Genomic DNA, 17,055 nt, shown 5'->3' on the forward strand with positions numbered 1-17,055 from the left:
ACCAAAAGGGGAAAAAAGTCAACTTTGCTGTATCTGAATTTTGAAAATAAAATTTAAAAATTCATATTATGGGGAGAATGAGTGGAGAAATAGATGAAATAAGACAGGCCATGACTTGACAATATTTGGGGCAGGGTGATGGCACAGGGTGGATTTGTTGCACTTTCTGTCTACTGAAGATTAATATATATAATTATTTAGGATATAATGTGAAAGCTTGTAATACTTGAAATCACTGATGACAAATTTAGGGAAATATCTTTGAAATGAGGGAGTCCTAGTATTGTGAAATACTGCACAGTGTAACAATAATTAAAATATAATTGGACAAAGTTAACAAGTAGAAGTTGTATGGTTAAAGATATTTTATACCATATAAATACATATGAGAAGTTACTCTGATAACGTTTTGTTTTTATTTTGGTTTTTTTTTAGGATGAGAGAAGCTGCAAGAAAAATAGAAGAAAGGCATTTTTCCAACCATGCAACACATGTTGAATTTCTGCCTGTTGAGTGGCGGTCAAAACTTACTCTTGATGGAGGTACAGTTTCTTTAAAAATTAAATGATTTAGTCAGTGGCAACAAAGTTGCTCTTTGGAAACAAAGAGCCTTTCATTAAGTTGTCTTGAGTATACTCACTCTTTGTTCTAGATTATTAACATAAAATCCATTGATTTTTAAAATAATTATATTGACATGTTGATTTCACAGGTTGATTTCACAGCACAGTTTTCACCCCTGCCCTCTGTGGATGGGGGGGGTGGAGCACGTGGGAGGAACAAAATGTCTAAAGGTTTTGATAGAAAGTGATTTGTCAACACTAAGAATATTTGTCCACGGTTCCATATGAGCTTACATTTTCTTTCTAATAATTTTCTTTTCCTATATTTGGAAGATAAAAATCTCAGGTTTTTTGTGTTCTTTTGTGGTTCCTGCACTCCTCAGGCTGGTGAATTGTTATAATCTAGCATAGAGAATTATACAATGTTTGTTTAATTAAAAATCATTTTTGTTTGCTTCCTTTAAGAACTGTTATCCAAAATATGCATCTTCCTCTACATAGAGTTATGACTGTGTTTTAATATTTTAATATTTAAACCATTAGAGTAGCATGTCTCAGTCGATGATTTGCATAATCTGGAAAATGAGTTGTACTAGACATGATGTCAGCTGCTTTTGTGGAGCTTTGCCTGTGTGCGTAGCACTCCACAGGACATTTTACGTGGAGTGTCTCATTGAATTTTCTCATAAACCAATGAAATATACCTAGTTTGTTTTCTCTACTGATAAGGAAACTGAAACTCATTAAAAGGTAAGTGAATCTAACTAAGAATGGCAGGCAGGATCTAGGTCTGTATGATACCAGAGCCCTTGTTGTCACAGTACCAAACTGCCTCCCTGGATGATCTCCAAGGATTCTTCCAAGACTGTGATTCTGTCTCATAGTCAGTTAGGAATGTCACTTATAAACCAAAATGGCATCCAAACTTGTAATGAGTTAAAAAAAAAAAAAAATGCTAGTGACTAAAGAAGCCTTCTCAGCAGCAGGAGCACATATGTAAAGTTCTAGTGTAATAACACTATCTTTTGGGCTTTTCCCATTTACCCAGATGAATTTCTGAGTCTGCTCAAGGATGTAGACAACACAGATGAATGAACACTTAATAAAACTCAAATTTGTAATTTTCTGTTAGGTTTAAACTACTGTGTTAGTATCTCTAAGGCATTGTGCTGAGTGAAAGAAGCTAAAGGAAAAACACTACTGTCTCTCTCTATTCTCAAAACTGCTGGTGCCAAAAATGTGGAGGTTTTTCCCTATACCAACCATTTCTCCCAGTTCTGGGTGTCCTGCAATTTAACTCAGTTCTGCCACAGACTCCCCAAAGAGAGAGCAGTCAGGTTAAGGACTCAAGGCCACAAGACTACCCCTCCCACCCTGCTTCAGATGCAGTCACACATTCCAGGTTGTCATTCGTACTTCGGACTGACTGGGTATAAATTGAGGAAGGGGGATCCCGTGGGGGATCCCATGACCCCATCCTGAGGTTCAGTAATTTACTAGAATGACTCACAAAACTCACAGAAGCATTTACTTGCATTTACTAGCTTAAAACACATGTACTGGTTTGAAGGGTATTACAAAGGATACACTGAAAAGCTAGATGAAGAGCTGCACAGGCAGGGTAAGGTATGGGGAAGAGGTGTGACGATTTCATATCCTGTCTGAGTGCACCACCCTTCCAGTATCTCCATGTGTTTGCCAATCCAGAGGCTCCCCGAACCCTGTTGTTTGGTTTTTATGAGGGTTCCATTATGTAGATGTAATTGATTAAATCGTTGGCGATTGACCTCAATCTCAAGCCCCTCTCTCCTTTATGGAGGTCGGGATGAGGCAGAAAGTTTAACCTCTGATGACATAGTTGGTTCCTCTGGCAATCAGCCCCCATCCTTCAAGGGTTGCCTTATTAGCATAAACTCAGGTATGGTTGAAAGAGGCTTATTATGAATAATAAAAGAATTTCACCCATCACTCAGGAAATTATAAGGGTTTTAGTAACCCTGTGGCAAGAACCAGGGACAAAGATCAAACATAAGTTTCTTATTACAGTTGACTCTTAAACAATATGGAGGCTAGTTAGGGGCATTGACCCCTCCACTCACATAGTCAAAAATTTGTGTATAACTTTTGACTTCTCAAAAACTCAACTACTAGTGGCCTACTGTTGACCAGAAGCCTTACCGATAACATAGTCAATCAACACATATTTTATGTTACGTGTATTATATTCTGTATTCTTATAATTAAGCTAGAAAAAAGAAATTGTTGGGGTACCTGGGTGGCTCAATTGGTTGAGCATCTGACCCTTGATTTCGGCTCAGGTCAAGCCCCGTGTCGGGCTCTGCACTGAGCATGGAGCCTGCTTAAGCTTCTCTCTGTCTCCCTCTGCCCCCCTCCTACATGTGCTTTTTCTCTCTAAAAAAAAAAAGGAGAGAAAGGAAAAAAATGTTATTTCGGAAATGATAAGGAAAAGAAAATGCACTTATAGTAAGTACTGTGCTGTATTTATTGAAAAGGATCCATGTATGAATGGACCTGCACAGTTCAAACCCTTGTTGTCTGGGGCCAGCTGTGTATCACGATATTATAGCAGTCAAGCTCAAAGATTACATAATTTGCGCTTCCACTTATGTGACATACTGGAAGAGACAAAATTATGGAGACAGAACTGATTTGTGGTCACAGGGTTTAGGGGAGGGTATTAATTTAAAGGGCAGCTTTTTAGGGTGATGGGAACAGTTCTGTATCCTGATCAAGGTGCTAGTTATGCAAAACTATATATGCATTAAAACTCAGAGTCAATTTTACTGTTTGTAGATTTAAAAATAATTGATAAAGAGGATTTACCTACAATAAACATCATTGTCCTCATTGGTATTGAAGGGCTAAAAACATTTCTTTTAAATCAGGAATAAGCTAAGGATGTCTATTCTTATAACAGCTCCTCAACTGGAAGGCGTAACCAGTCAATAAGATAAGGAAAAGAAATAATAGTTTTAAGGAATGGAAAAGATCTGTTTTCCTTTGCGGGTCTTATGGTTGTATACACAGAATACACAAAAGAATTTGCAGAAAAAATGAAATTAATAAGATAGTTTACAAGGCTGTGAAATAAAAGATCTATATGTGAAAACAGCTGCATTTCTATATCCCAGCAGACTATTTGAAATAGCATAACAATATAAAGTTCCTAGAAATCTAATAAAATATGTATATTTATATTAAAAATGAAAAAAACTGTTAAAAGATACAGTATAGCTTAAATATGTACAACGATCATTTTCATAGATTGGATGATTCAGTATCCTAGAGATGTTAATTCTCCCAAACTAACCTATAGATTCCATGCAATGCCAATCAAAATCCCAGTAGAGTTTCACAAAACTCAACAAGCTGAACCTAAAATTATTGTAGAAGATCAAAGGCCCAGAAGTAGCAAGATACAGAACAAGAGGATAGAGAGGGTGTCATGTCCTGGTAGATAACAGAACTATTTTTCTACTTTTGTATTTAAGACAATTTACATTGGCAGAAGGGTAAGCCGACAGATCAGGGCACCAGACTAGATACCCCTAGTTTGTGCTTAGGATCTGCGCTTAGTTTGCAAACCTGAGGTATGACAGAGACGGCCTTGGAGATCACTGGTAAAGGGTGGCCTGTTCCATAAATGGTGCTTGGTAACCAGTTATCCTATGGGGGAAAAAAATGAAAATGATCCCTACCTCACATTTCAGATAGATCAAACACATAATTTATGAAAGCTAAGACTTTAAAATGTATTAGAAAAAATATATGGGAGAATATGTTGTTGTTTTTTTTTAATTTTTTTTTTAACGTTTATTTATTTTTGAGACAGAGAGAGACATAGCATGAACGGGGGAGGGTCAGAGAGAGAGGGAGACACAGAATCCAAAGCAGCCTCCGAGCTCTGAGCTGTCAGCACAGAGCCCGACACGGGGCTCAAACTCACGAACAGTGAGATCATGACCTGAGCTGAGGTCAGACGCTCAACCGACTGAGCCACCCAGGCGCCCCGAGAATGTGTTCTTAAACAAAACACAAAAACACAACTATAAAGTAGCATGGATAAATTTGATTAGATTGAAATTAAGAACTTCTTTTTCTCAAAAGATACCATTAAAAGTAAGGCAAGCCACAAATGGAAAAGATGTTGCAACAGAACAACAGATATAACCACCAAAGCTTTAATATCCAGAATAAAGCACAAGAAACTCAAATGGATATTGATAGGCAGACGCGTTCACACATACACACACACACACACACACACACACACACACACGTGGATATATATGTGTGTGTGTGTATTTTAAATACATATTTTTATATAATAAAAAAGTGCATCCCTCTAGTAATCAAGGACATGCAATTTAAAACCACAATGAAATATCTTTAAACACCCATCAGGCAAAAATTTAAGAAAGTGACAATACCAAATATTGATAAGGATGTTCAGCATTGACATTTATCATTGACTATTGGTGGGAGTATGAATTGGTACAATCACTTTGGAAGATGGTTTGACATATTCTTATTTTGTTGAATGTGCATGTGCCCTGTGACTGCAGTTTCACCCCTCAGTGTATATATCCTAAAGAAACTCCCATACATGTGCACCAGGAGACATTTACAACAGTGTTATTAGGAGCATAATTTATATTAGCAAAAAACTAAAAATAACTCAGATGTCTTTCAAAGGAAAATGGGTACATTGTTATGTGTGTAGTGCTGTACAACAGTGAAAATGAGGGGATTACAGCTATCTGGCTCAACATCAGTGAATCTCAGAAACATAGTATTCGGGGTGAAACAAACAATGGACAGTAAGTTAATTTACATAGTGTTCCAAAACAGACAAAATGAAATAAAATATTTAGTCTCTGGCACATAGTAAATGCTACAGAATTGGCTAAAATTATTAATGAACATGTAGGAAATCTGTAAAGAAAAGTAAGGAGTGTAATCAACACAAACTTATTTAATTTCATTTTATTGTATTTTTAGAGAGAGAGCATGTGAGCTGGGGGAAGGGCAGAGGGAAAGAGAGAGACTTTAAGCAAGCTGTTCACTCAGCGCAGAACCCAACACAGGGCTCGATCCCATGACCCTGGGATCATGACCTTAGCCAAAATCAAGAGTCAGACACTCAACCAACTGAGCCACCCAGGTGGCTCAACACAAACTTCTTATTGGTGGTTATTTTGAGAGGAAGGGGCATTTGATCATTTAGGGATATACTGTGGGTTTTAGAGATACTGGCAATATTCTTAAGCTAGGTGGCAGAAACATGTTTTCCCATATATAAATTACTCTTTCAGTTGCACAAAAATATTAAATATCTTCTTCATATGCATGTGTATTGCCCAGTACAAACTTTTTTTGGAAATGCATTAAAATGACATTTAAACTTTTCATATCAGCACGGTAGTCACATCTTTCACTTTTACAATTTAAAAATGGGCACAGGCTGTAAAATAGGTAGTGCAATCCATATCCTTTATGTCTTTGAAAAGACTTCTGGCTTTTGCCTGAATCCTTGTCTTCCAGTCATTATTAGATTGTATTAAAGTAGGGAATAAATAAAAATCAATGCAGTGAGAAACTGGAAGATAAAAATATAAGCCTTCTGCTGCCCACCTTGCGCTTTCATATTATGATACTCATCCAGGTATAGTGATTCTTTATATTTCTATAAGAAGTGCAAAGTTTTCTTCACTTTGTTAGGCATTTAATAGAATAATCTTCCCAAAGTAGAATTTCCACAAGTTAGCTGTAATTGCACTACAATTTATGTAACTTTTTTTTTTTAATAAATTATCCCAACTTAATCTTGTTTATTGCGGAGGCCCGTTGCTGATTTGCCTTTGTGCATATTTGTAATTTGGCAGCTCCTGCCCACAGCACCTTTGGTTCACTGAAGATAGATACATGTACAGTGTAGGCAAACTTTTTAATTTGTTGCTGGTTTGTCACCAGTGGCTCTAGGCATTCCATATGGGTATTGCCAGGCCAAGGTGCAGAGGCCAAAGAAGGAGAAGAGAAAGGAAACAGGAAAAGAGGTATAGAAAGAGTGAGGTCATGTCTCTTAACACTTGTTACAAGAATAGAGATGGCCTGGTTTTGCTCTGGGTACCCCTGAATGTCATGCAAAAGCCAGTACATAGGAAAAAATGGTAAATCTTTATAGATTTGATAATGGTTTTCATCCTTAATGTTCCTTTTCTTCCCACGTCCCCTTTTGTCTTTTACTGGTTTTTTTGCCGGGGGGGGGGGGGATAGGTGGGGGCAGGGGATTGCAACATTTTGCAAGAAAGGAAAGTTCATTAGATCCAAAGCTACTCTTGAATATTTTTCTTTGAGACTTTTTTTTTTTTAATCAACGTACAGTGCAATATTGGTTTCAGGAGCAGAATTCAGTGATTCACCACTTACATACAACTCCCTGCTCTCATCACAATAAGTGCCCTTCTTAATACTCATCACCCATCTAGCCCATCTCCCATCCACCTCCCTCCATCAACCCTCAGTTTGTTTTTGTTAAGAGTATCTTGAGGTTTGTTTCCCTCTCTCCTTTTTCCTCCTTTCCCATATGCTCATTTGTTTTGTTTCTTAAATTCCACATATAAGTGAAATCATATGGTATTTGTCTTTCTCTGATTGACTTATTTCACTTAGCATGGTACATTCTAGCTCCATCCACATCGTTACAAATGGCAAGATTTCATTCTTTTGATGGCTGAGTAATATGCCATTGTATATGTCTACCTCATCTTCTTTGTCCACTCATCAGTCAGTGGACATTTGAGCTCTCTCCATAGTTAGGCTATTGTTGATAACACTGCTATAAACAGTGGGGTATATATACCCCTTTGAATCTGTATTTTTGTATCCTTTAGGTAAATACCTAATAGTGCAATTACTGGATTGTAGGGTAGTTCTATTTTTGGTTTTTTGAGGAAATTCCATACTGTTCTCCAAACCACTCTTGAACACTTAAACATGAACTTAAAGACTTATTGTTTCAGAGAATGTAATTTTTTTCATATTTTTCCCTAAAACAAAGATCTTCTGTAAATTTTTTTTTTTTTTTAATTTGTAGACACTGTTGATTCCATTACTCCTGACAAAGTACGCGGTTTAAGGGATATGTTGAACAGCAGTGCAATGGACATAATGTATTATACTAGCCCACTTTATAGAGATGAAGTAAGTATCATGATTGTCTTGTTGCTGTTGGGTATCTTTTAGAGTGTTAGTGCATGTGTCCTGAATTTGAAATTTTTATGCACTTTTTTTTTTTTACAAGCAAATGAGCATTTACAGGAATCCATTAATCTACAAATAGCCTGTATTAGTGAATTTGATTGTCTTCAGCACATTGGGAAGCCCTTAATACCTGAAAGTAATAGATAGGTTAGAAAATAGCTCTTTGAAAAATATCACTTTTCATAAATCTGATTAATTGTATCTATAATTATTGTGCTCACAAAAGAGTTTTAGACATTTAGAAATTTCCTTCAAGTTTTTTGTGTGTAATAGACTTGCTTTTATTGTGTCATTTGCATGTGGATTCATTTAGTTCTTAAATAGTAATGTTGCTTATGCATCACAAAAATAACCCTGAGAGGTATAAGAGTAAAAGTTTATTCAGAGGGATGAGAGATCCTCTACTGAATACATTTTGTCACTTTATTGATATGAGAAAAAGAATTGTTTCATAGGAATAACCTTGTTAATTACCTAGCTTGTGTTAGCTTGTCTAATCCTCATTAAAACCCTATGAGGTAGATATAATTAATATCTTCATTTGAAAGATGAGAAAACAGGTACAAGGAGTAGTTACCAGTACAGCTCTCTGTGCTGCTCCAAGCCAATTCATTTCTGATTTTGTTCATTCAGAGCCATTCCTGATTCATTCAGGATATCCCTTGCACATCTACAGAAATATGTTTGGTTAATCGCCGAAGAACCTCCTTCTCTTTGGGCTGCCATCCCCTTAGGATTTTTCGCCATTCCTCTTTCTGGATCCCCTCTTTCTGTATCCCCTATATCTCTACCAGTACAGAGTAGTCTGCCACGATCTGATAACAGTAAAAGAAACTATTCTGGACCTCATTCTAACCCAACAAGGAAGGCCTGATTCATGAAGTACAGAATTTACCTGTTGGTAGTCCTTTATAGTATATGGTGAGTGTTGTTAAATATGTCCTAAAGGTTAAGAAATTGAATTATAGTATTGCAAGTGAAACTAGTTAGTGGGGAAAAAAAAGAAAGAGGATGGCTGAAAGCATATAACATACACACACACACTCAGATGCCATGGGTATACCTTATACACACAGTTATATGGTTGGTAGTATTCCTAAGAAGGTATCCAGAATGTTTAAGGGTAAAATGTGCTGAGGCATGTCCCCCGAAACTAATAATAAGAGTTTTGTAAAAAGATTTAGGTTGACATTGATAACAAGAAAACCTAGAAAAAGTATCAGACTCAAAGCTCTGAACATTAGTTAGTGATGATGGAGAAAGTAGTCACTTTCTAATTTACACCTTCAAAAATAGTTATCCTTTGAATGGAGTTTAGTAAAACAGATACTCAGTAGAAAGAGGGAACTGATGACTGAAATAAATGGAGAACACTCAGCGTTTTAAATTAGTCTGTCCTTTAATCCAGTTGAATTTTGCAGAAAAGCTCTAAAGAACTTGTGGCTGAGTTTCACCAGTCCTGAGCAATGTTTCCCAAACATCCTTAAGTAGAACAGTTACTTGGGGTACTCATTAAAAATACAGCCGACAAACAGCCTCATGGGGCTCATTGGAATTGAGGGTATTAATGTGAATTAGTGATTTTGAACATATTGGGATATGTAGAGATATCTATATATTTAAGTGGATATATGTACATATGCATGCAAATATTTCCCACCTGTGTGCATTGAAAGGGCCACAAAGTAAAGACACCCCAATCCAATGAGTACACCTAGCACCCAGACCTTTGTCTCCAATACTGTTAATACCCTCTCAGAAGAACTAGTGTTCCTAAGGGAAATGGCTGATTCCAGGACTGAGGCAGGATTGGTACAGGTCGGAGCTGGAACTGCTTGTCATGACAGAAAGGAAAATGCTTGAAAGAATGATGGGGCAGGTCACAAGGACACAGGAGCCAAATTAAAGAAGCAGATCCCCACTGGCCAAATCTGGAACAATTTGAGCACCAAAATAATTAAGGAATTATCATTACTTATTATTAGGAATTAGGAATAGTTTTAATATAGAATTATAAGGATAATATAAGGAGTTATAAATCACTGCAAAATTCATAATCCATTTCGATTGCAAATAGATAAATAAGTGGGGGAGAAATCTTCTCTGCTTACTGTAAATGCCAAGGGCTTTCTGAAAAATGTGGAGGGCACGCTGGAGGAAAACCTCATTTTGCACTTGTTGTGGTAGGATCAGATAAAAGAGGCTTGGGCAGGATTCATCAATGGATGCTAAATTGAGGGCATAATTTTGATGAGGAACAGGATATTTGCATAGTCTTAAAGTGTATCCTCACAGACTGCTTATTAGCTAAAAAAAAAAAGAACAGATATACAGTAGAGAAATTAGGCAGTACCTTTACTGGGTGTTACTGAGGGACACTCAGAGGATACAGCATCATTTATGCAGTACTCCAATCATTAGGAAACCTCAAGCAAACACAAAATAAGGAAGTTCAAATAAAGTAGGAATGGGACTATGTCCTTTTTAAATGTAAATATCATGAAAGACAAAGAATCCTTATGGAAAATGTTCCAGATTAAAGGAGGCTAAAGAGACATGGTGGCTAAAGACAGCATCTCATCCTAGACCATAACTTGTACTGGCTGGGGGAAAATGCTGCCAAGTGTATTATTAAATCATGTGACAAAATGTGAATGGTAGATCAGATTAGTTGAAATGTTATATCAAAGTAAATTTATTTTTTTAAGTTTATTTATTTATTTTGAGATAGAGCCAGGGAGGGGCAGAGAGAGAGAGGGGAAGAGAGAATCCCAAGTAGGCTCTGAGCTATCAGCACAGAGCCCAGTGTGGGGCTCAGTCTCACAAACCATGAAATCATGACCTGAGCCAAGAACAAGAGCAGACACTTAACCAACTGAGCCACCCAGGTTCCCCTCAAAGTAAGTTTATGAAGTTGATTGCTACACTCTGAGTATGGAAGAGAATATTCCTAGTCTTAGGAAATATACCCTGGAGTATTTAGAGATAAAGGACCATGACGTAATATATCCTCACATGGTTTGCAAAACCACATGGTTCACAAAAAAATGTATGCACATGTGTGTGCTACAAAAACAAACAGAAGGAATGATAAAGCAAACAGGATAAGATGCTAACAATAGGTAAATCTTGGGTAAAGGATTTATGGATGATCTTTATCCTTTTTTTTTTTTTTTTTTTGCCACATTTGATAAATTTGAAATTATTTCCAGGTAAAAAGTTAAAAAAATGAAACAAAAAAAAATGGTTTCCAAGGTCCCCTCCCTGGAGATTCTGATTCAGAGGGTCTGACATAGAGCTTATGAATTTGTGTTAAAACAGTTCCCCAAGAGGTACCATCAGGGAAATTTGGGAAACCTTGCTTAAGGTATCGTGAAGAACAAAGGAAAACTCTGTGAGAAGCAGGCCAAAATTGTTCTTAATTTTAAAAAAGGAAAGCAGATTCTGCAAATCAAAGCCCATTTAGCACAAGGTTGACATTAGCCAATATTCTAGAATAAATTATTTTTAAGCAGTGTATGTTTCCTTAGGGATAAATAACAGTGATAATCTTAATGATTATCTTGTGTCTGGTGAATGAACCTTGTTTGGTTTATTTGATAGGCATATGAAAGAGCTTTTTTTTCCCTTCCTCTCAGCCTTTGGGGTTAAATGGATGCACAGTCAAAAACTGCCACTTAACTAGCTGTGTGACCTTAGATCAAATTTCTCACTTTCTCAGCTTCCTCACTTATAAAATGGACACAAGATACATACCTGATAAAGGTCGTCATGAAGATTAAAGGTGTAATGTATATAAAGTTCCCAGTACAATTCTCAAGTTGTGATTAATTATATATCTGTCTTTATGTATTTCAAGGGTTCCCATTTAAGAAAAAAAAAAAAGAATAGACTTACTCTGTTAACTCTAGAAAGTGAATAAAGATCAGTGATAGAAAATATGGAAAGGAGCATGTTTGTTTACTAATGAAGAACTTTTTAAGTAACTAAAGCTGCTTTAAAAAAAAATAGAAATGTCTCAAGGAAAAAAATTGTAAGTAATGTGATAGATTTTAAACTTTTTTTTTAATATTTATTTTTGAGAGACATAGACAAAACACGAGTGGGGGAGGGGCAGAGAAAAGGAGACACAGAATCTGAAGCAGACTCCAGGCTCCAAGCTGTCAGCACAGAGCCTGACGTGGGGCTCGAACCCACGAACCATGAAATCATGACCTGAGCCGAAGTCGGGCACTTAACCGACTGAACCACCCAGGTGCCCCTGATAGATTTTAAACCTGAGGGGTGCCTGGGTGGCTCAGTCAGTTGGGCATCCGACTTCAGCTCAGGTCATGACCTTGCAGTTTGTGGTTTCGAGCCCTACATCAGGCTCTGTGCAGACAGCTCAGAGCCTGAAGCCTACTTCAGATTCTGTGTCTCCCTCTCTCTCTGCCCTTACCCTGCTCATGCTCTGTCTCTCTCTCTCAAAAATAAATAAACATCAAAAAAAAAACTTAAGACTTATTTATAGTGACCTTTTGTAATATGTACATGTATCAAATCATTATGTTATATACCTTAAGCTTATACAATATTGTATGTCAATTCTATCACAATAAACTGGAAAAAAGTTTTCAAAAACTAGAAGTGTCCACTTTAGAGTGGAGATCCTCCCTGGGATAGATGGTGAGTGACTTATCAGGGATGCCACCGAGGGGACTCCTACCTTCAGAGCAGTTTAAATTAGATCATCTCTTAGTTCCCTTGTCACGGGAGATTGTGAGAGATGCTCATGGGAGGGACCTAATTAGTGATTGCACCAATAGTCATTAGAAAACCATGCTTCAGGAAAGAGTTTTGTGTATCAATTACTACTTCTCAGGTTATACTATCCAAGGACCAATTAAAAAAAAAAAAAGGAAACTAATCCAGACTTCAGAGACATCATCAGTGACCATTTGGCCCTTACTTTGACCCTGAATAAAGTATCATGAAAAATCCAGAGAGAAATAATATATCTTATGTACATCTGAACTCTCTTCTCAATGACTTTTAAAAGTGAAAAATTACAAAGAGAATGGTCATGGCCATATCATTAAAATTTCCTGAAGCAGAGAGAAGAACAAAGGACTAATCATATTTTTCAGTCAGACTATATATGTGTGGATTCTCCCTTGAAACTGCTGGCTTTTTCTTTTTGGGTTGATTTTCTTAATACATTTTAACTTGTAAGCAGCAGTTATGAGAATTAAAAACTCTTAAGCTTTTGAAAAGCCATCCGTTGCCTACTGTGTTAAAGGTTAGCTGACTTGATTAGATAATATTGTAGAACTAATAAAATTAATACCATAGGGTATATCATTAATCTTGGTTCATATGTCTCAAATGAATATACTTGGTCACTAAGAGATCATAGCTGGGAGAATATAATTGGATCAGTGAGGAAAGGGGGAGAAGAAAAAAACCCTAATTAGAGTAGACTTTTTGGACACATCATAGAGGTGGATTTCTCCTTTTGCTGCTGACTGGATGATTTATAAAAGCATTTAAACACAACTGTTTAAAACTTTGCTTTCAAAATCATAATGTTTTGGAACACAAACATTCACGTGTATGTAAACTATAGGAAAAGATTAAAATTGCTACCGTATCTAGATATGTTCTAATAAGGAAACACAAAGACCACTTCTATTCAAGTGTATGATTATTAGAACAGATGAAAGATGAAAGCATCAGCTCTTCAGAATTGTCCATTCCGTATTTCATTTCACGGTGAAACATTTTAAGGTCAAATAACTTTCTCTGCCTCAGATAGTTACACTTGTTTTTAGTTACGCATATATGATTGCTGAAACATTGGGTATAGTGAGAAATGCTTTAAATTTTTTGATATGAAATAGGTTATTCACTGGTAGAGATACTGATAGATCTTTTTATTTTAATGGGGGGATGGTATTTTAAAAACAAAAGGATTGGGTACCTTTTGTCAGAATACTTAAGGATATATCTTTTAGTGTTTCTAGACTTGCCTGGGGTGAGGCTTAAAATCAAGGGCTTCAAATGTAAAAACTATTAACAAATGTTGCTTTTGAAGGAATTTTGTTTTATCTAAACATTAGCTTTTTCTGTACCTCCTATCATCTAGATTGTAAATCAAGAAAATTACAAATTTTAAGGGTTATTTGGTATTATCAAAGCCAAGTCCAAAGCATTACATTATAGCCCCCTTTGAGGAGAGCCCTATAAATTTCATATCACACTGCATACTCTTTAAACTATATTGGCTGGAATTACCTACAACCCATGTCTTAGAAGGGTTTTATATGCATTTGCCACTAAGGCAGTAGTTCTTAAAATGTGGTGCCCAGAACTGCTCAGATACTTGAGAATGGAGCCTAGCAATCTGTATTTAACAAGCCCTCCACATGATGCTGGTGCACTTTGTTGGAGCTGGCTTTTCCCAAGACAGAAATTAAAATAACCAGTTAAAGTAAAACCTTTACATTTGTCCCTAGAGAAAAGACAGCACATAGTGGCAACTCCTCCTCTCCTTCTCTTCCTTCATTGGCTAGATATATTTCATCACACCCAACACATGCTTTCGGTAGCTTTAAGCAGACCTTGGTATTGCATTGTAGAATTCTGCAGTGCCAACAATTAAGAGAGAACATCATGCCTTCATTCATGTCACTGCTAACCCTGCCATGCATGAATGCTCAAATGATTTAGAGGTTAATATCAGCAGGTAAAACATGTTCAGTAAAATCTAATAGAGGGTAGTGGCCTCTTGAGACAAAATAATAAAACTGAAAATGGAAGCAACACATAATGAATATTTGTATGTCAGAGTACCAGCTCACATAGTAAGTACTGAAATGAGAAATTAAGTTAATATCAAGCAGGAAATTTATAATCAAAAAGTAGCAAGCAATGATAGGAAGAGGAGAGGACTGCCTTATAACTGACGAGGGCCCAGTATGGGTTTGAGTAACATTTTTCTGACTTTGTGGAATATTTCAGTTAATATTTGTTAGAGCTAAATTTCTTAAAAAAATTTTTTTTTCAACGTTTATTTATTTTTGGGACAGAGAGAGACAGAGCATGAACGGGGGAGGGGCAGAGAGAGAGGGAGACACAGAATCGGAAACAGGCTCCAGGCTCTGAGCCATCAGCCCAGAGCCTGACGCGGGGCTCGAACTCACGGACCGCGAGATCGTGACCTGGCTGAAGTCGGACGCTTAACCGACTGCGCCACCCAGGCGCCCCTAGAGCTAAATTTCAAAGGAAGTAGTTTTACAAAGAAAAAATGACTTAAGATACTTCCCACATTGATAACCTTAAGCCTTAAAAAAAACCCTGCTTTCCATCCACATAAAACAACTTTTTACTCGTATCTATATTGCCAACTCAATGGGAATTTTGGAATTTCAAGTGGATCAACATTAGGTTTTTTTTCAATCATACAATGGCCTTTGATTACATTACTCTTATCTAAACACATAATGTAATATATATAGTACATTAGCACACTTGTTATCATAAACTCAGATATTCTTTTTCTAACATTTACTATAGCTTAAACTATGAGGTGTAAAAATTTAGAATTACATACGAGTAAGTTGCAATGAAGAAAAAATTTGAAGGGGCTCTTTGGAAATCTTACTGGAATCTGCATGGAATTTTTTTTTTTTTTTTAATCTTTGGAACTGCTAGCTCATATAGTTAGTATAAGGACTGTGAAAGGAGCTAGATGGGTGGTATCTGCCTGTATTTTTTAGTGATGATACAGATTACACATTATGTTTACTTTTCTTCATTTTCCACAAGGTTTTGAAATACCTGAGTTCATTTTAATAACCTAGGTATATTTGGCCAGTAATGTCTGTGTTTCTTTCTTAATGTATTTGAGTTTGGAGATAAAGTTTATAGCAAAGTCAGTGATTAATATGATAATGTTTTCTTATTTCAAACAGCTAGTTAAAGGCCTTCAGCAAGAGCTGAACCGATTATATTCCCTTTTCTGTTCTCGGAATCCAGACTTTGAAGAAAAAGGGGGTAAAGTCTCAATAGTGTCACATTCCTTGGGATGTGTAATCACTTATGACATAATGACTGGCTGGAATCCAGTTCGACTCTATGAACAGTTGCTACAGAAGGAAGAAGAGTTGCCTGATGAACGATGGATGAGCTATGAAGAACGACATCTACTGGATGAACTCTATATAACAAAGCGACGGTAAAATACCTTAGTCTCTTAAAAGAATTTTAAAAGTCTTCATGGAATTACTGGACTTCTTAGGAGAAAACTGTAAGATTTTCATGATAATATTTGGAGTACGGAGAGTATTAGGTAACATGCCTAATCAGCGAGAGACAATTTTGTTAATTTTCATGCTAATTCCATGCATGTTCCAATAGCATAAAATAAATTGCTTTGTCATCATCTTTTTCCTTCCATCTCTTCTTCAGAATTTGTTAGGAGTGAAATCTAAAACTTATTCCAAGCTGAGTCACTGTGCAGAATCCTTATTGAAAATGTTTACCAGTTTGTAATCCTTTGTAATTTTTACTAATCTTAGAGATGGGCCTTTGCCTTTCTTATTATTCTGAAAATAATTTTAAATCCCTTTTCTCCTTGGCAAATGAATTTTTGGCAGATTTATAATTATTTGATCACTTGTGGCCTTCCTGATACTACCTTATAATTCTTAATTACATTCCTGTCTTCATCTATAGTTACATCCTTTATCTTCTTTGTCCTCTTAATGCATTTCATCGATTCTAATAGAACAGTAAAAAGTCACTCATTTTGATAGTTAACATCATATGAAAACAACCAATGTAGTTGACCAAAAATTTTACTCAAGAAGCCTTGGATTTGTTTTAGTCTCATAAGTAGTTGTCTAAGGATTTTATTTAAAATATTATTAAGTACCATAGGCTAGATACATATATTTTGTAATGTCAAAATAATTGATGGTTTTGAAAGAAGATATAAGCATGCTTCAGAACAGCCATTTTTTGTTTTGTTTTGCTTTTTAATTTACCTCCAAGTTAGTTAACATATAGTGCAACAATGATTTCAGGAGCAGATTCCTTAATGCCCCTTACCCATTTAGCCCATACCCCCTCCCACAACCCCTCTAGTAACCCTCTGTTCTCCATATTTAAGAGTCTCTTGTGTTTTGCCCCCCTTCCTGTTTTTATATTATTTTTGCTTCCCTTCCCT

At 36.3% G+C, this 17,055-nt stretch overlaps 1 protein-coding gene across 4 annotated transcripts in view; it reads left to right on the forward strand.

The window, feature by feature from the left end:
- The window catches only part of DDHD1 (DDHD domain containing 1), a 108,459-nt gene that overhangs the window by 69,001 nt on the left and 22,403 nt on the right, over positions 1-17,055 (forward strand). For all 4 annotated transcript variants that reach the window (XM_047079634.1, XM_047079636.1, XM_047079637.1 and 1 more), the window contains 3 exons: positions 436-542; positions 7,681-7,787; positions 15,800-16,062. In XM_047079634.1, coding sequence (XP_046935590.1) covers positions 436-542; positions 7,681-7,787; positions 15,800-16,062 — 477 coding nt within the window. The remainder of the gene's footprint in view (positions 1-435; positions 543-7,680; positions 7,788-15,799; positions 16,063-17,055) is intronic.

Source organism: Lynx rufus, unplaced genomic scaffold, assembly GCF_022079265.1.
Source record: "Lynx rufus isolate CCGP_SWC_20201006 ecotype Redwood Valley unplaced genomic scaffold, mLynRuf1.p SCAF_17, whole genome shotgun sequence".
Taxonomy (NCBI): domain Eukaryota; kingdom Metazoa; phylum Chordata; class Mammalia; order Carnivora; family Felidae; genus Lynx; species Lynx rufus.